This window comes from Eptatretus burgeri, chromosome 14 (assembly GCF_056783735.1).
Source record: "Eptatretus burgeri isolate ZD-2024b chromosome 14, Ebu_testis_v1, whole genome shotgun sequence".
NCBI classification, from domain to species: Eukaryota; Metazoa; Chordata; class Myxini; order Myxiniformes; family Myxinidae; genus Eptatretus; species Eptatretus burgeri.
Window position 1 is genome coordinate 74,761,640 of NC_140974.1, and position 20,260 is coordinate 74,781,899.

The 20,260-nt window shown below is 47.6% G+C and overlaps 2 protein-coding genes across 15 annotated transcripts in view; both read right to left on the reverse strand.

The window, feature by feature from the left end:
* The window catches only part of LOC147013642 (G protein-coupled receptor 52-like), a 56,737-nt gene extending 53,080 nt beyond the window's left edge, over positions 1 to 3,657 (reverse strand). Inside the window, exons 1-2 of one of the 2 annotated variants that reach the window (XM_085855710.1) lie at positions 3,068 to 3,657; positions 1,274 to 2,973 (exon numbers count right to left, since the gene is read on the reverse strand). In XM_085855710.1, the coding sequence (XP_085711836.1) occupies positions 1,655 to 2,803 (1,149 nt within the window). In that variant the 5' untranslated portion in view covers positions 2,804 to 2,973; positions 3,068 to 3,657 and the 3' untranslated portion in view covers positions 1,274 to 1,654. Of the gene's footprint in view, positions 1 to 1,273 lie in introns of both variants that reach the window. The other variant, XM_085855709.1, reaches the window with a different exon arrangement.
* The window catches only part of LOC147013640 (rab GTPase-activating protein 1-like), a 337,271-nt gene that overhangs the window by 145,183 nt on the left and 171,828 nt on the right, over positions 1 to 20,260 (reverse strand). The window lies entirely within an intron of this gene.

Below are 20,260 nucleotides of genomic sequence, written 5' to 3' on the forward strand. Positions count from 1 at the left end.
TAAACTAGTGTCCGCGATCTGATGCATAGCAAAAAGACACACCTGGACGTGCATAAAGCTGACAGTAAAGCTTCTGCAGGAGTCCTGCACAGCGTTAGGATAAAAGAACATATAAAAAAAAAACAACACAAAAGTACAGAACGAAGCATGTTCACCATGAACTCGAGCATAATGGTGAAAATAATAAAGCGAACTCGAAATCAATTTGTCTGATATGTATATAAATCTTGGTGAAAGGCATTGCACACATTCGGACGTCCTGGTGAGCGGTGACACCATTTACAATCGTGAGACGAACATGTTATTTACTGCACTCCCACACCCACAACAAAGGCATTCCTACGGCAGCTCACCCACCCAGCACCTGAGCGGACACACGCAGAGGCGAAGGATCACACCGTGCCACTGGCATGCCTTCAAAACGACGTGATCCCCCGGGGCCGCTCAATGACGGAGGGCAGTGTGCCAGGCGAGGTGGAAATCAAGTTTGATTGTGTGCGGTTGCCAGGAGCTAGCAACGAGCCCTCTGCCCTGACTCTGCGAAACTTCCCACCTGCGATTATCCACATCTCTTCGCATCATTAATGGAAGAGTTTTAATTTGCGTATGAGGGCTTTTTTGGTTGATACAAAAAATAACCGACAGCGGTTGCTCAGATTAATTTGCCCAACACGTACAGCCACGAAATAATTTGTCTGATCGGGACGTCCACCGAGTGGTGCAACATAGTTGTCCGCACAAGTTGGGGTATCGTTTGAAGTACTTCACATTTACACAATCGACTGGTGTTTGTGTAAAAATAAAAACAAACGTGCGCATTAGATTAAAAAAACTTTGCAGGAATGCAATAAACCCCCACATGAACCCCTTGTACTAAGAACTCATCTAAGGTGAACAAGAAAAACAAACAAGATGCAAAAACTGGCAAAATGCCCACACATGTTAGCCCTTGACAGCAATGTCATGAAAACAAGCAGGTAAGTTAGGAAGCCACCTGCACATGTGCACACCGAGTCACCTTGCTCGTGTGCATGCACAGATACCTGTTTCACAAGATACAGTGCGCTGCTCTCAAGTCACCATAGTAGATCGCGAGTAAGCATGTATTTCTTCCATCCAGTGCTTTGTCAGCTTGCCCCATATCTGTCCCATTTTCAGCACATTATTACAAAGCAGCACTTCAGGTACTTCACAGGAACACAACTACACCTTGCGCAAAACACCTATGGACATTTACTTATAACGGTGCACCACGGCATGTCAGCACACTCACCCATCCCTCACTGTGAGCTGCGTGCGATGGAGGATTGGGAGATGAAAGCACTGCGGAATGATTTGAAATGAAGACGGAGGAGTGGGGGAAGAGTGGGGGCTCTAGCGACAGAAATCGCTCATGTCGTCACCTTTAAAGCACTGCTGTCACTCCCATCAACAGGTGGGTCCATTACTGCCTCACACTAAACTATACCATTTGTGTTTATCCCATGGTAATTCAGAGTACACATGATATCTCTTTGCCCACTGATAACTTACACTTCATACAAAACCATGCCGTACATTTCACAAACTTTTCTCGGCACGGAAAGAAAACAGGACCATTTTCATTTTCCCTACACCCAGCCACGCTCCCTGCCATCGTTTCCTTCCCCATGGATCAAATGCGCCCTTCAACTTGCTCTTGGGACCGTAATTTGCCGACGCTCCAGCCTCGTCGGGCTTGTCGACGACCGCACGCCGCACACACCGCGTCCGACAGTCTCCGCAGACCCAGACGGAAGCTGCTGGTGGAAAGGCTATACACCAAACAGTTGCAGAAACTGTTGGCGATGGCGAGCCATGTGGTGAGGAAGGATACGGGAGCGCTGTACGCCACGCGTGCACTTTCTAACACCAAGTATGCGACGTATGGCAGCCATAGGGCATAGAATACGCTGGTGATGCGGAACAGGACAGACATGTACCGTCGTTCGGCACCAGGACCGGCCGAGGCACACTCGGGAGACGTCAGTGCACCCGAACCTGACGTGCCCTCCATGCCCCCGCACGCCCGAGGGAACCGAGCGTGCCTCCGCCTGATTTCTTGCGTGTGTTGGCGGCAGATGCAGAAAATGCGCGAGTACGTGAAGCACACGACGCACGCGGCGGGTGCGTACAGAGAGCACACGAGGAAAGCCGTGTAAAGGGCATTGGTATGCCACCGGTGACCACACCAGTGAAACATATCCCCATGGTACCCAGGTTTCCCCCAGCCAAGGAAGCTGGGTGTGAATACGGTGCACGAGTAGGTCCAGATCAGGGCGACGCACAAACGAATTCGGCATGGTGTGACGAGACGTGCGTACGAGAGTGGCCAGGTGACAGCCACATAACGGTCGAGGCTGATGCATGCCAGGCAGGCGACCGACACGCTCTTGAGGACAGACACCACAAAGGCAAACGTCTGACAGGCTATCGGTTCGGAGAGGACAGTGGGTAGGCTCCTTGGATGCAGCAGCCACAATGTTGGAACTGCGCAGCTAAGACCCACGGCAAGATCCGCGTACGCCATGGTTCGGATAAAATAGCTGGTCGTGTGGTGGTGCAAAAGCGGTGCGCAGTGAAACACGCATATCACCGTGACATTTCCCACTACGATGAGTGCCGTGAGAAGCGCGAGAACAGATGCTTCGATGATGCACACCTGGGCCCCAGTTTCCCAATGCAAGCTCAATGGACAATCAAAATCCGTGCTATTAACCTGTGCTCTCCAAACGGACCCATTATCCCATCGGCTAAGCCATGAGTCATTGGTTTGAGATCGCATGATCGTGGCTCGTGTCCATTAAACCCAGAGGCAGGTCGGATCACCTGGTGGACAAGAGGCCACCCAAAGACCACTGCTTGCAGCACCTCGTGGCTCCCTGCATGGTTGCTGAACTTGGACCAAAGAGGATATTTTTGTCCTTTTCATCCTGTTTATTTGCCGCGTGTCTTCTGTTGAGGAAGACAGGAAGGATAAGAAGAAAAATTACAGACACGGCATGCTCTCCAAATATACCATGTCCTTGGATCACTCTGTCTCATCTACCTGGCCAAGGTGTCTCTTCGTCTGCTGGAGTCCTCCACAAATCGGCACGAACTGGTGTCAGCCTCGCGTCTCTTATGATAACCAGAAGGAAAACACCAAGAGAGCAACGATGGCTGATATTGAAGTGAAAACTGATGACACACCAGAGTGTCAGCCGTAGGAGCAGCGACAGAACCTTGATGCCGAGGCGCAGATGATGGGAATTCGGAGATGAACAAGGAAAACTTCCTATGTAAGTGTCTTTATCTCCCCAGTGCCATCACTGATAGTGTCGGGTGGGGGGATGCGACCTCAGTCAGGTGACTGTAAGACGACGGTTGCCGGTGTATCTAGTCCCCCTTAAGAAGAATACGAACAACAGTCTTCACCCGTGCGCTCTGCAAGTCCATCACCGAACACTCGCGGCAGTTTTTTCAATGTCTTTGTTTGACCACGGAGGAGGATTCAGTTTAACCCCTTCGTCACCAAGTACAGTTACGGCTAACACAATATCAGCGACCTAGCGTACCGAGTGAGATCCATTATCGAGCCGACGTGGTGCTTGCATCGCGATCGAAGTGCCGCGAAGTCTGAATCAATTATTATGGGGGGTTTTTTCCCCCCGTCGTGCTACCTTGCATATAACCATCGCCTTCATCCACCCCCTCCGCCCCCGCTCTCCCATTCTGCCCCTTTTTCAATCCTTCATCTTATCTCTGCACATGAGAACACAGCAAATTTGCCACCATCTAATTCTCCTTTTCCATTGTTATGGATTCACAGAACAACCATGGCATTCACAAACAAACAGCAATTAATAGAAATGGAAAATGATAAACAAAAATGGAACTCGTATTATATTGCAATGAGCAAATGATGACGTTGATGTTAACATCCTTCTCTTTTTGCAGAGATTTCCCAATGTTGAGGGTCATGCTCGAGGGGTACTTTAACACTGAGATTCATTGCAATGAACAGTTTTGTTTATCCAATTCAAATAATGTGTGCATGTACATATATATATATATATATATATATATATATATATATATATATATATATATATATATATGTATATATATATATATATATATATATATATATATATATATATATATATATATATATATATATATATAATTCCAGCAATGTGTGTGCGTGTGTGTGTGTGTGTGTGTGTGTGTGTGTGTGTGTGTGTCTGTGTGTGTCTGCTGTTTCTCGACAACCACTGGTCCGATCCAATTGAAACTTGCCAGCTATATTGCTGGGGACCTGAGTATGTGCCTTTTCAAGGTTTGATATTAATCGGACAAGTGGTTCCCAAGTTATGGCCATTTATTTACCAAACCAATGACAGGACACGGTGCTATAACGTCATATTGACGTCACAATTCTATTTTTTTTTTTTTGCACGTACAGCCACGCACATACGGGCATGTACGTACAGGCACGCAAAAGCGAAGGAACGGCCTGTGTGGTTGTTGTTTCTGGCACATGGTTTGAAAGTTTTTTTTATTATTATTTTTGCACGTACGGCCACGCACGTACGGGCATGCGATAGCGAAGGAACGGCCTGTGTGTTTGTTGTTTCTGGCGCGTGGTTTAAAAGTTTTTTTTGGTTTGTTTGCACGTATGGCCACGCACGTACGGGCATGCACATACGGGCACACACTAGTATATATTGATACAAATATAAAATTATTTATATATGTATATATATATGTATATATATATATATATATATATATATATATATATATATATATATATATATATATATATATCTATCTTCTTCTTCTTCTTTCGGCTGCTCCCGTTAGGGGTCGCCACAGCGGATCACCCGTATGATCCGCATAGTGATTTGGCACATGTTTTACGCCGGATGCCCTTCCTGACGCAACCCTGGTCGCCTCTTACGACACAGGGATATATATATATATATATATATATATATATATATATATATATATATGTATATATATATATATATATATATATATATATATATATATATAAATATATCTCTCTATTATAATACCAAGCTTGCACACTAAAAACTCGGCTCGCCGTCACACGATCCCTATGAAATTGCTGTGGCACTTAGCGGACATGCCGCCAATGTTTGTGAAGTCTTGACATTCCATAGTACCACTTGCATTTTGCACAATGCGTATTTTTTCATTCCCCGTGTACGGGCTGTCGTCTGTGACCAGCTATGTTGTACTGCTATCCCGTGCATGTGCACGGGTATCGCTAGTATATACATATTGTTGCGGTTCTTAGAACCACATGCATCCAACAGATAGTGGTCCCAAGACAGTTATTCCATTAATGTACGTGTAGATAGTCCTGTCCCTTTTGTCTTGCGGGCCAACAGGGGCATGCGTTGTGAGGATCTCATAGCTCGGTTTGCTTACATCATTCCTTCTTCATTTCATTTCTAACTTCATTCCAACTCTTCTTCTCTGATTATTCCTGAGGTAAATCTGAGCCACGTGTGCCCTTCGCTGTGAGATGGGTCCTCAGCAAAGGCCAAGCAGGCATTACACCCCCACCCCTCCGTAGAAAACACAGCCTATCAAACGCACGCGCAGCGGTAATTTCCACCCAATGGACAAGAAACACGCACAACACGACGCCCACACTGCACGGAACATGTAGCGAGGAGACGGAAGAAACAGCACCTTAGAAAGGGGTGCTCAAACACCACATGAGCATCAACAGCACAGAGCTCCCATCCTCAAGCGATCCCTCAATCAAGGCCAATAATAGTAAAATGACAACCACGCCACGTTGGGCAGGATGCGAATGTGCAAGGCACAAGTGGCGCATTTCTTTTAACCCATTTCTGGACTAATTATATCGATCGGGTTTCGCCTACCACTCCGTACACTCGCTCTGGACTCCACCCTTCTAACTCAAGCCCCTCCTTCACGCCCACGGTTTCGACACGAGCTGCCCGACGCAAGAGACGATGCATCAGCTGTCGGGGGGGGGGGTACCGCACCATGGAGCATTCCCCCCAAACGTATTGGTGGCGCGTTCGGGCAAGCGTGCAAAGGTACCGAGAGACCGTGGCCTCAACTCCTCTACTGTCTTGCTTCAATTCCTCTTCATCAGGTTTTCTGTGTCTGTGTGTGTGCGTGTGTGTGGGTGTGTCCTGGCACTTGTCCATATAAGGAAGCCTGCAGAATACTATTATTATTTTAGGGTTAGGTCTGCTCTGCGTCTGCTTTCATAAGTTGCTTGTTTGTTGCCGCACCACACCTTTCTCCCCTATCTCTGCTTGCACACCCCAATAAATCTATTGATTGTACCACATACCCTTCCTCGCCTGCTTGTAAATAAGTCATTATTAGAAATGTTCCCTGCTCGTTTATGTCTTTTCCTTCATTGGTCCAGCATGGTCCAAATCTTAACTTAGCCAGGACTTTATTCCCAACGATCCATTCCTCTTAGCCAGTATGCCCTTGGCAGTGTCGCTCAGCCTCATCCGATCCGGTAAAGTGATCCGGTCCGGTAAAGTGATCGGTTCGGACAAGGCGTATTGAGGGCGTGTTCCCCGGTAATTAAATCACGTGATTAATTAGGTAACCCGGTTAAGCCACAGATGGGAGGACCCGAGGTCACGCGGTTGAGTTATTGGCGTTCACGGTCGGTTAGCGACCCGCCACATCCCGGAATTATCCGTGTGCGACGGCCTACAATCCCGGGGAGTCTGGTGGGAATGGAGATAGTCCCCCCACCTCAGTGGTCTTCTCACCCGATCCCCAGCCCGCAACAATATATACTGGATGGATATATATATATATATATATATATATATATATATATATATATATATATATATATATATATACACACACACCAGAGACAAACACCACCCAGACACGTCTGGAGCGAAGCTGTCTGGAGACAAACACAGCTCGGACAGGTCTGGCGACAAACTCCCATCTGGAGACAAATACCGCCCAGACATATCCAGAGACAAACACTGCCCAGACACGTCTGGAGAAAAACATTGCCCAGACACATCTGGAGACAAACATAGCCTGGAGACGAATACCGCACAGACATGTTCAGAGACAAACACCGCCTGACACATTCAGAGACAAACAGAGCCCGGAGATGAACACTGCCCGGACAGTTCCGAGACAAACACCGCCCAGGCACGTCTGGAGCCAAGCTGTCCAGACACAAACACCACCCGGACACGTCTGGAGACAAACACCACCTGAACACATCAGGAGGCAAACTCCACCCAGACGGGTTTACAGACAAACACTGCCCGGATGCGTCTGGATCTGACCTGTCCTGAGACAAACATCACCTGGGCATGTTTGGAAACAAACAAACACTGTCCAGAGATAAACAATACAATGCCAGAAACATCCAGAGACAAACACCATCCAACACCGCCCAGAGAGAGCGAGAGCGAGAGACAGAGAGAGACAAACAGACAAAGACAGAGAGAGATAGAGTGACACACAGAGAGCGAGAGAGAGAGAGCGAGAGAGCGAGAGAGCGAGAGAGCGAGAGAGCGAGAGAGCGAGAGAGCGAGAGAGCGAGAGAGCGAGAGAGCGAGAGAGAGAGAGAGAGAGAGAGAGAGAGAGAGAGAGAGAGAGAGAGAGCGAGAGAGAGAGAGAGAGAGAGAGAGAGAGAGAGGGGGAGGGGAGTTAGCAGAGAGAAAAATGTGCTTTATGAATGACACACACACACACACGCGCACGCACACATACATACACATATACACACACATACATACACATATACACACACACACACACACACACACACACACACACACACACACACACACACACACACACACACACACACACACACACACACACACACACACACACACACACACACACACTGTATTAGTGCTTGGCCAATATCAGCAATCCTTCAGCAGATTATTGGAGTCAGTGTGATTACCGACTACAGTATGTGCTGTATACAACCCAAAAACCTTGAGTAGCTTTCACCCTTGTTTTGGGGGAATTTCAAGAAACAAATTCGAAAAACAATGTAGGACTCTAGACGTTTCAGGGAGCTGTGCATAAAAATTGATCTTTATAAACAGCTGCCACTCGTCATGTGACGGGTGGAAAAATATTTGGCTCTGTAATTTAGAAAACACGTCAACAAGGCAAACGGCTCGGAAATCGGGTGTTATCAAATATATTTTGCTTTGAAACTCACAAAGAGAAACCATATAACCTTTGTACATCATGTACCTCCACCTTGTAGCAACTGCGGACTGTACATCCTGATCGGGACACAAACTATACCACGATCTACTGTAGGGACTCGGCAAATGGCTTAAGAACTCAAGCAAGCAAGCACTCCAATTAAATGGTTGATAAAGAATGGCTGGTCAGATGTGGCTGCATACCACATCGGAATCCTTTAACTTTAAAGCTGGTGTTCACTGCACCCACAGCAGTTAAATAAATTAAATACATTGGTTCAAATAATGACTTTATCCACAAAGGAGTTGCTGTTTAACGTAGAACAACCCTGGAGATATCGCAAAGTTTAATCGCCCATGAAATAAACATTGCAGATAATCTGCCACGTTGCCTGCTCGTCTGCACACGCATCACCTGATACATCGATTCGGGGTCTGCACAAACGTAATAACGTTATTTTAAAACGTCCGTTTTTCACCAGATTTGCTTTGATTCCCAATAGTGCACCTCGCAAAACCTTCAAAAATATTGACACAGATTATTGGGTTAACCTGAGGCGGTCCCTTCTGTTGGGGGCCCGCTATATCCTATCGCTAAGAGAGGATGATCACCTGTCTCTGTTATCATCTGAGCTCAAGCGTTTGAACATTGGTATTGCAGCACTCTAAAATTCAGAGACCGGATCGTGGAGAGATCATGGTGGGTGGTTACACCTACTATTAGTCTGGTCGCTCTGATGGTTACCATGCCCAAGGATTTGCTGCAGCTGTGTCCTATAAGCTGATCCTCATGATAATTGAGGTAACACTGGTCAATGAGCGTATTATGGGACGAATAATTCGTCACTCCTTGGGTGTCATTTCCCTGGTCTCTGTATGTGCTCCGACTGAGGCGAGTGATCTCACCATGAAGGACACATTCTGTGCCACGCTCAAGTCTGTGGTTCATCAGTGCCCCAGACGAGATACTCTTCTAGTCTTGGGGGATTTCCATGTATCGATTGGAACTGATAGGGATGGTTATGAGACGTGTTGGTCCCCATGGGTTTGGAACTGTGAACCAGAATATCTCGAAGTTCCTTGACTTTGCAAGAAGTCATGGACAGGGTGGCTGGTTCATGCTTTCAGTGCCCACAGGCTCATTGCTGGACTTGGTATTCCAACGCTGGCGGTGTGGCAAAGGAGATTGACCATGTGCTCGTTAATGGTCGTTGGAGGATGATTCGGAACTGCAGGGTCGACCGGAGTGCTCAGTAACTCAATACTGACCACCGGCTTGTTGTAGCAACTCTGAAGTTGCAGCTTAAATCTGGGAGAATGGTACCATCCCAACCTCGGCTGGATATTGGCAAGCTCAAGGATGGGAGGCTGAGTGGGGATTTGTGGGGGGGGGGGGTCTGGGTGCTTTGAGGATTCCTGAAGAGTTGTGGAGCACCTTCAAGACCACGATCCTTGATGTTGCCGGTGGATGTCTTGGAACTCACCATTGGGTGAAGAAGAATTTTGTCTGTCAAGGGACACTGGATACCATTGACCAGTCGCAGGGCCAGACTGAATGGCACAGCTCAACTCTTCAGGGAGTTGAGTTGTAAAAGTTGCAGGTTATTCCTGATGACTTCATCTTTCCGTTTTGCTTGTTCAGATTCCTTCTGATGACTAATTTGATGATGGCAATTTGATGATTCCTCCTGATGATGATGACTAATCCTTCTGATGACTAACTAACTAATCTGATGATTCCAATTTGGTCTTCCATTTGATTTGAAATTAATTTATTTTGATCCCATTCTAAATTCATTTGAATAATCATAATAATAACGTCATGTGTCAGGGTTAGGTGTCCGATCAAAGCGGGGTTGCATTAAAGCGGGACGTCTTGGTACCCGAACATCACTGCTAGCAGTTATAAAGTGCCAATTCTAAGTATGTCTCATTAATTATGTAACACACCGGTGCACAAACATCACATAAAATACACACCACAAAAGAAGTTCTGGCGAGGGTCTGTATTCTCTGATTGCTCTTTTTATTGTTTATTTTATATATTTATTTTGTCTTTTTTGCGATCGTTGGGGCCGTATTAGTTTTCACGTGGCACATCTATTCACACCTATTTTTGGATTTTTTTGCTTGTTGGCTTAGGGATACCTTCTCTGGTTTGTTTTCTTTGTGTATGTGTACAAATTGGATTTGGTAGTCTGTTGAACTTTTCACATATCAAGCCAATATGACAGTTGTCATTTTGTGCACTTGGTTGAGTTCCATCAGGTCGCTACCACCTCCTCGTCTTAGCAGGTACATTCTCGGGATGCATTGGTTTTTGTTGAACATTTTGTGGATGGTGAGGAGTTTCTTTGTTTTGAAATCGAGTGTATCGACTTCCGGTTCTGGGTTTGGAGCATTGGCAGGTCTCCTTCAGGCCTCTTTGCTGACAATCTCAAAGTTAAGTTTCTGGTTGTTATCTGTCCCATTTTAACTGTTTATTTTCTCACCTGCATGTCACTGTGTGTTCCTAGTTCAGTTTTGTTTCAAGAATTGTGCTATTTTGTGAGTTTTCGTCGACCTTGTCTTACCGAGTGCATGAAGCCTACCCATCATTCCCCTCAGTGCACGATCGTGTTTATTTGTATTTTCTCCCCATTACCTTCAATTTCTATCTTCCCCACTTTCCCAACGTCCCCCATTCCTCCCAACTAAACACGATTTCTTGTCTTAAATAAAAAAAAATAAAAAAACTGCCTTTCTCCTTGCACACTCACAAGTCTCGATTCTTCTTCTTCTTCATCCTCCTCTTCTTCTTCCTTTGGCCGGCACACCATCTTTATTCTACTGAGCTGACCCTCTCTCACCATTGCCTTCACAATTTCTTTCGATCTACAACCTTCCATTCCCGAATCTTACCTGTTCTTCAAAAATACATCAAAAAATAATAATCTTGCTTGTATCCTTTCGATCTCGACACCTCCTGAAACCACGTGTCTCTCTCTGTCTCTCTCTGTCTCTCTCTGTCTCTCTCTCTCTCTCTCTTCCTGGTACTTTTCATCAACCCAGCAGCTGCACACTGCGTTCACCATCCAAATTCACCACACACTTCCACGACTTACTTCAACCTTCCCTTTTCCAAATGTTACGCAATCCTTATTTAAAATAAATAATTTCACTTTTCACAATTTCACGAAAGCCGACTGGCAGGGTCTTCAAGCAGCCATCAAACTTATAGACTGGTCTCCTATCGCTACTTTCTCAAACATCAACTCATCCTGGGAATTCTTGCAAAGAAACTTGCTCTCCCTCATGCACAGATTTATCCCCTCTCTGCTTCAGTTGTCCTACCCTTCCTCCCGCCCTTGGTTTACTGAAGCTTGTGGCGAGGCAGTTGTCCTGAAACAACTTGCCTTTGCCTCATGGAAAGCAAACCCAACTGAGGGCAATCTCAGTTCCTTCCATAAAGCTCGGAACAAGTGTGTATCTACCCTCAGGAGAGCCAGAAAACAACATCTTTCTCATCTCAAGTCTGAACTCTCAAACCTCTCTCCCTCCTCAAAATCCTGGTGGCGTCTAATCAAATCTGTTTCTGGTGTATGTTCCCCCTCCATCCCCTCCTTTACCTCAAATGGCAGCACTGCTGATACCGCACGTGAAAAAGCTGAATGCCTAAACTCGGTGTTTGCAGCTAAATCTTGTGTCCAAAACCCATTGCTTTCTGTACCCACCTGACGCAGTCGCACCCAACTGTCCTTGGACTCTGTGCCCTTTTCTCCTGACAAGGTAGAGAGCTTGCTGTCAAACCTCGACTCAGATTCTGCAACTGGTCTAGACAGCATCAGCCCACGTGTCCAAAAACCTGCTCTTCTGCTCTTGCTCACCCTCTCTCTGTTCCATTCACTCTCTCTCATTTGCTCAAGGTCATCTGCCATCTGCTTGGAAATCAGCAAACATCACTGCCCTGCATAAAAAGGTGCAAAAACAGATCCCTGCAACTACAGACCAATCAGCCTTCTCCCAATCATCAGCAGGGTTATGGAATCCATCATCGCTTCAGACATTAAATCCTTCCTCTTCTCCAATGGCTTGATTTCCGATCATCAATTTGGTATCAGACCAGGTCCCTCTATCCTGGATATGCTGCTTCTGCTCTCCCAACAATGGATGGAGGTCCTCAATGCCAGACATGAAATCCGAGCCGTTTCCCTGAACATATCACGTGCTTTTGACACGGTTTGACACTCTGCCCTGCTCACCAAACTTTCTTCCTATGGTATCCAAGGCAATCTCCACTCATGGCTCGCAGACTTCCTCTCCTGTTGCAGTCAACGTGTGGCCCTAAATGGAGTTCTTTAATCCCCTCTTCCTGTCCAGGCTGGAGTTCCTCAAGGTAGCGTTCTGGGCCCTGTTTTTTTGCTGGTTTTCATCAATGATCTCTCCGACCCTCTGGAAAATCCTCTTTATCTCTTTGCTGATGACTCCCACCCTCTGCTGTACCATCAGTCATCCCTTAGACCGGCAAGCAGCAGCTTCTTCGCTCTATGCAGATCTGGGTAAAATCACAAACTGGTCCAACACGTGGAACACGTCTTTCAATGCGGACAAATCTCACACTCTCACTACATCTCTCCGAAAGGACCATTTAGAACCCCCCCCCCCCATCCACTTTCTCAACAATCCTCTGGAAGAAGTCTTTTCTTTCAAGCTTCTGGGTCTCACTATTTGCCATGAGCTTTCCTGGGAAAGGCTCAATTCAAACCTCGCCTCCAAAGCCAGTCGCCGATTGAGAATCCTCCGTCGTGCAAAGTCCTTCCTCGGCCCACCTGAGCTCCTGACCAGTTGCAAAGCTTTTGTCCACAGCTTGATGGAGTACTGCCCTCCCCTCTGAGGTGGTGTTCCTGCCTCCCACCTTTCTCGGCTTCACGCTGTGGAAACCAAAGCATTTCGGATCATTGGCATCTCCCACGATGAGGCTGAATTTTTGGGCCTCTCACACTCTCACCTGAAGCTGGTCGGTGGTCTTTCTGTCTTCTACCCTCTCCTCTCCAGCCTCGCGCCCCCCTGCTCTCTCTGCGATTTGTCCCCACCACAATTCCGCAGTGCACTCAAGGTCCGCCAACAACCCCCTTCTGGTAAACTACCAAAATAACGAATCACTGCTCACCTTCACTCTTTCATTCCTCTTTTTCCCCGCCTTTGGAATAAACTCCCTCACTCTGTTCAATCCCTAGCCTGGTGTTGGCTTAGTGGTTAGGGTGGCGGCTTGGGATCCCAGGGTCCTGAGTTCAAGCCCAGTTGGCTGCTGAATTAACACCAGGGGGTTGACTCAGCCTGTCATCCTTCCGAGGTCGGCGAAATGAGTACCAGTGTACTGGTCCCGGTGTATGCCCCGGTTAGAATAGGTGTACCATATCCCTGTGTGTCGTAAGAGGCGACCAGGGTTGGCGGCAGGAAGGGCATCCGGCCATAAAACATAGCCTCAAGAAAAAGCCAAACCCCTGCACAGCAGGGAAAAATGGCTGTAAAAACGGTCATTTTTTTATATTATACTCTGTTCAATCCCATTCTTCTCTCCAGGCCTTCAAAACAGCTGTTCAGCATCACCTATCATCCCCCATCCAAATCCTCGATCTTTTCTACCCCTGATAATCCACCCAAGCCCACCTCCTTCAAATTCCCTGATTTCCTTCCTGAAAGTCCCTGTAATGTACATCTTGTATTCCTCATGTTCCCCGCCACATCCCTCTCCCTTCCACAGACCTCCTCATGTCTCTGTTCCCCACTGTTTTGTCTTTCCCACTCCCGCCCCTCTCGTCTCATGCCCCCTTTGATGTGCGTTGTGTGTTAGCTCTTACACGAGCCTCGACAAGTATACAAATAATAATAATAATAATAATAATAATAATAATAATAATTGATTTGCTCGTGTGACCAGTTTGTTATTTTGCAGCTGTATTAGAATACGACTCCTGCAAGTTGGCTTTTGTTACATATATATTGTTACGGTTGTGGAAATTCACAGAGCACCATTTAGGTCCTTAGATCAGTTATGTCGATAAGTCTGTGTTCAGATAGATTTCCCCACCGATGTTTAACTGGAAATTATTCGTGTGCAGGGCTGTGATCTTTGAGTCAGCCGTTTTTCTTTTACTATCTTTATTTTAGACCAACTGCTTCACAACCACCTCCACCACCAACATCGCTCTCATCAACCATCTCCACAACAACCACCTCCACCACCACCATCACTCTCATCAACCATCTCCACAACGACCACCACGACATCCCCTCACAACCTACGCAACAACGAACAGCATCGCCTCACCTTCATCTCCGCAAACGCCACCATCTTTGCGCCAGCCACGGCGAGCTCCCCACGAACGGCATCACCGCTGACAGACGCAGGAGTGCCCTGTTAGGACGGGGGGCGGTGATCTCCACAACGTCAGCGTGGGGCAGATGATCTCTGCCACGTCTGCTCTCTCCGAGCTTCGCATCAAAATCGGATCAAAAGATCGAAAGCGGTCACGCCAGCTGCCGTGAGGACGGGACGTCGCGGGTCGCCCCAGCGAGGCACCACAAAGGTGAAGGTAACCAGCCCAGCCTCTCGGAGCTTCTGCGGTCGTCACAGCTCCGTGAATATAAAGACCCAAGAGGTCCAGTCTACCCCTCGTCTTTCCTGGGGTTTTTCCTTGTTTCTTTGCATAAACGTTGTGGCGCCATGTCCTGAGGTAGAACTGATGTTAAATGCAAGTGAGTGTACATAATAAATATACGGTTGGAGTCTTTGTCTTGTTCGCGTCTTGTCCCTACCCCCATTCATTGCATGCTTGTATATCTCTGCATTGCTGCTTTGACCGTATACTGTATCAGGTCAGGTATGGGAGCATGTGCCAGAACAGCGCGTCGCTGCGTCCACTTTCCGCCAGTATTCCAGGGGCCTCCGTCTGGCCATCCCCCAGGCAGATGCCAGGCCCATCCCCATCTCCTTGAGATGATGGTCAACCTGCTGCAACCACGAGGCATGTGGTTGGCCCACTGGCCTCCTCCACTCATGAGACTCCCTCGCTGAGAGAATCTGGTGAGCAGGATCAGCGTCAGGAAAACGAGCCACATGTCCATACAGCCGCAACTGATGCTCACAGACTATGTAGGTAACAAATCTCATCCGAGTCTCTCTCAGCAACCGCTCGTTGGACACAAAATCCGAACAGCGATAGCCAAGGATTCTCCGAAGAGACCTGGTACCAAAGGAATTAAGTCTCCGTCTCAGATCCTTGGTCAGAGTCCTCTTCTCGCATCCATAGAGCAAGACTGGAAGTACCAAGGTACTGAAGACTCGGACTTTCCTCCTCCCGCACAGGTACCGGCAGCGCCACACCCCATGATCCAGTGAATTAATGACTCCCCAGGCCCGACCCAGACGTCTATTGACCTCTGACTCACAGCCAGCAGAGACATGAATATCACTGCCAAGGTAAGTGAATCTATCCACGACCTCAACATCCTCACCACAAACAGACACAGACAGGACAGCAGCATCCAAGATGTCACCGAAAGCCTGGATCTTAGTTTTGACCCAAGAAACCCGTAATCCCAACGGCTCCGACTCCTCATTCAGCACCTCGAGGGCCCCCAAAAGGATGTCTAAAGTCTCCACAAAGATGACTGCATCATCTGCAAAATCAAGGTCCGAGATCTTGACATTCCCAAACGATGCACCGCAGCTTGATCTCTCCGACATCCTCCCTAAAATCCAGTCCATACAAGTGCTGAAAAGTGTGGGGGCCAGTACACACCCCTGATGAACTCCAGTAACAACTGGAAATAAGTCAGAGATGGTACCACCACACTTCACAGCACTCTCAGTACCAGAGTAGAGTTCAGACATCAGATCGATCAGTTTTGGTGGCACCCCATGAAGACCAAGAATCCTCCAGAGGACATCCCGATTAACTGAATCAAACGCTTTACAGAGATCAACATAGGCTGCAAGCAGCACCTGCCGAAACTCTCGGCTGCGTTCGGTGAGGACACGAAGAGCAAGAATACGGTCAATCGTTGACCTCTTTGGTGTAAAGCCTGACTGCTCTGGACGCTGGTGCTCAAGCAGATGGTGGCGAACCCTATCGAGAATTATCCAAGCAAAGACCTTGCCCAGCACTGAGAGCAGCGTCACCCCTCGGTAGTTGTTGCAGTCTTGGCGATCACCCTTCCCTTTCCAGAGAGGAACAACAAGGCCCCTCTTCCAATCAGTTGGGGTGATGCCTGTGTTCCAGGCAGAGCACAAAACTGCATGCAACGACACGAGTGCAGCATTTCCACCAGCCTTGAGAAGTTCAGCATGGATGCCACAGATCCCTGGAGCTTTGCCCCGTTTCAACTGGTTCACCGCAGCCCGTGTTTCCACAAACGAAGGTGGACCACAGTTGATTCGAGGGTCAGCCACAGGGATTGTAACACCCTTGACATCCAACTCGACACCTGGGGGATCAGCCTGGTACAACCGCTCAAAGTAACCGGCCCAGCGGGCCTTCACTTCAGACTCCTCTGTCAAGAGCCTACCACTCTCTGCACTAACTGCAGTGCTCCGAGGGATGGGCTTGGATGAACGCTATGCGCGAATTCCCCTGTAAGCGGGACGAGAATCACCTGTCCACAGGTGATGCTCTACCCCCTCACAGATTCCTCGCATATAGGCCTCCTTGTCCACCCTCAGTGCACGTACAGTTTTACGCCTCAGCTCCCTGAACAGCTCAGCTCTGCCATTCAGCCTGGCCCTGCGACTCTGGTCAATGGTATCCAGTGTCCCTTGAGAGACAAAATTCTTCTTTGCCCTGCGGTGAGTTCCAAGGCATCCACCGGAAACATCAAGGACGGTGGTCTTGAAGGCACTCCACAACTCTTCAGGACCCCCCAAAGCACCCAGACCCCCCAAGTGTTCACTCAGCCTGTTCGCAAACTCCTCAGCTCCTCTCTCATCCCTGAGCTTGCCAATATCCAGCCGAGGCTGGGATGGTACCATTCTCCAGGATTTAAGGTGCAGCTTTAGAGTTGCCACAACAAGCCTGTGGTCAGTATTGAGGAACTGAGCACTCCGGTAGACCCTGCAGTTCTGGATCATCCTCCAACGACCGTCAATGAGGACATGGTCAATCTCCTTTGCCACACCACCAGCGTTGGAATACCAAGTCCAGCGATGAGCTTGTGGGCGCTGAAACCATGAACCAGCCACCCTAAGTACATGACTTCTTTCAAAGTCAAGGAACTTAGTGCTATTCTGGTTCATAGTTCCTGACCCATGGGGACCAACACACACCTCATAACCATCCCTATCAGTTCCAGTCGATGCATTGAAATCCCCCAAGACTAGAAGTGTATCTCGTCTGGGGCACTGATCAACCACAGACTCGAGCGTGGCGTAGAATGCATCCTACATCTCTTAGGCGTAGAATCGTAGAGATCACTCGCCTCAGTCAGAGCATAAACAGGGACCAGGGAAATGACACTTAAGGAGTGACGAATCCTTAATCTCATAATGCGCTCGTTGACCAGTGTTACCTCATGTATCATTGGGGTCAGCTTATTAGACACAGCTACAGCAACTCCTTGGGTATGGTAACCATCAGAGCGACCAGACCAATAGTAGGTGTAACCACCCACCATTATCTCGCCGCAATCCGGTCTCCGAACCTCAGAGAGAGCTGCAATCCTGATGTCCAAACGCTTGAGCTCAGATGATAACAGAGACAGGTGATCATCCTCTCTTAGGGATAGGACATTCCAGGCACCCACCCAAAGGGACCACCTCAGGTTAACCCAAGGAGACCGCCGTCTGGTGGACGACACCTCAGCACCACTCTGACACACTCTCCCGCAATCTGACCCAGGGATGTTACCCCGTGGTTTCCCTCCTATCATCAAAGATTGGGGGTCCCGAAGGCTTTGCCCCAATCCCGTCATCCAGTGAGCTGCCCTGCAAAGGGAAGCTGCACAGGAGGTACTCCCACGGAGTGGGTTTTCAGATTTTTTTGCGTTTTTGCGTAATGAAGGGTTTTACGGTGGCCGGAGTGCAAATCCTGCCACCAACCTCCTAATAAAAAGTAACCCAACTGCAGGAGGACGTCCGCAGACACAGTTGGGCACTAGATATGGATGGCCGTTGGCTTACAAGGAGCTCCTCCCAGATCTATACTGTATGTGTGCACACATATACTGTATGTGTGCAAATAAATGTCCTTGTGTGAATGTTAACCCGTTTGTCGCGTCCTTTTCCTTCAAATTGAACTGCCGTATTGCATTCGAAATAATAGCTGGCTTTTTAATAGCCGATAATAGAATCGGATCCAACGGGGCTTTCGCAATAATACCCCGCTCGGTTATCCCAAAACAGAGCGAGCTGCTTAAGCGGCTCGTTTCCAAGCAGGCCCCGTTGAGGTACAGTCTCTCGCTAGTCTGCCCACGCGATTAATTCGGTAAATCAACCATTTGGCGATCGGATCCTGTAGCGCGGGTAGAGTGTTGACTCGGCTGTGGTGTGCATTTAAAAACACACCCGTAGCGGGATTTCGGCGTTTGATCCGGAAGGCTGCGACTGGATTGCTCGTCCGGTGGGAGTACGGCCGCGATTAGGCTAGAAACGGTCGTCCGCACGCGGGTGGGCGGAAATCTACTAATATATATGTATGTATGTATATATATATATATATATATATATATATATATATATATATATATATATATATATATATATATATATATATATATATATATATATATATTATATTTCCCCGAAATATGTTTTCAAATCAAAGCCAAAAGCCAACTTGCAGGAATGGTATTCTAATACAGCTGCAAAATAACAACCTGGTCACACGAGGAAATCAATATATATATATATATATATATATATATATATATATATATATATATATATATATATATATATATATATATTTGTAAATCCTTGTCGAGGCTTGTGTGAGAGCTAACACACAACACACATCAATGGGGGCATGAGACAAGAGGGGTGGGAGTGGGAAGGACAAAACAGTGGGGAACAGAGACATTAGAAGATCTGTGGAAGGGAGAGGGATGGGCGGGGAACACTGGGTATACAAGATGGACACTCCAGGGTCTTTCAGGAAGGAAAGCAGGGAATTTGAAGAGTGTGGGTTTAGGGTGGATTAACAGGGGAAGAAAAGATCGAGGATTTGGATGGGAAACGATAAGAGGTGGTGGTGAACAACTGTTTTAGGCCTGGAGGGAAGAATGGGATTGAACAGAGTGTGGGAGTATATTCCAAAGGAGGGGAAAAATAGGAATGAAAGAGTGAAGATGAGCAGTGATTCGTGATTTTGGTCGTTTTACCAGAAGGGGATTATTGGCGGACCTTGAATTCCCTGTGGAAATGTGGTGGGGACAAATTGCAGACAGAGCAGGGGGGCGAGACTGGAGAGGAGACGGTAGAAGACAGAAAGACCACCGACCAGCCTGGGGTGATTGAGTGAGAGGCCCAAAGACTCAGCCTCATCGCGGGAGATGCCAATGATCCGAAATGCCTTGGTTTCCACAGTGTGAAGCCGAGAAAGGTGAGAGGCAGGAGCACCAGCCCAGAGGGGAGAGCATTACTCCATCAGGCTGTGGACAAAATATTTGTATGTGGTCAGGAGTTCAAGTGGGCCGAGGAAGGACTTTGCGCGACAGAGGATTCCCAGTCGGCTACTGGCTTTGGAGGCGAGGTTGGAGATGTGGCTTTTCCAGGAAAGATCATGGCAGACAGTGATGCCCAGGATGTTTTCAGGATCAGCCTCGTTCTATGCAATTATTCTTTGCTAATTATTTGTCACATATTTGGTGGCCCTCTTCTACTCCAAGGTATTTGTATGATGCTTCAGTTTCTGGTTCCTGCATTGTTCTATTAAGGTCAAATTTTCCCCCCGTTTTTGTTGGTCTCCCTTGTACGAATGTGCATTTGGCAAACTTACTTCGGCCAAATTCCATTCTAATGTTGTCAGAGTACCGTTTCACTA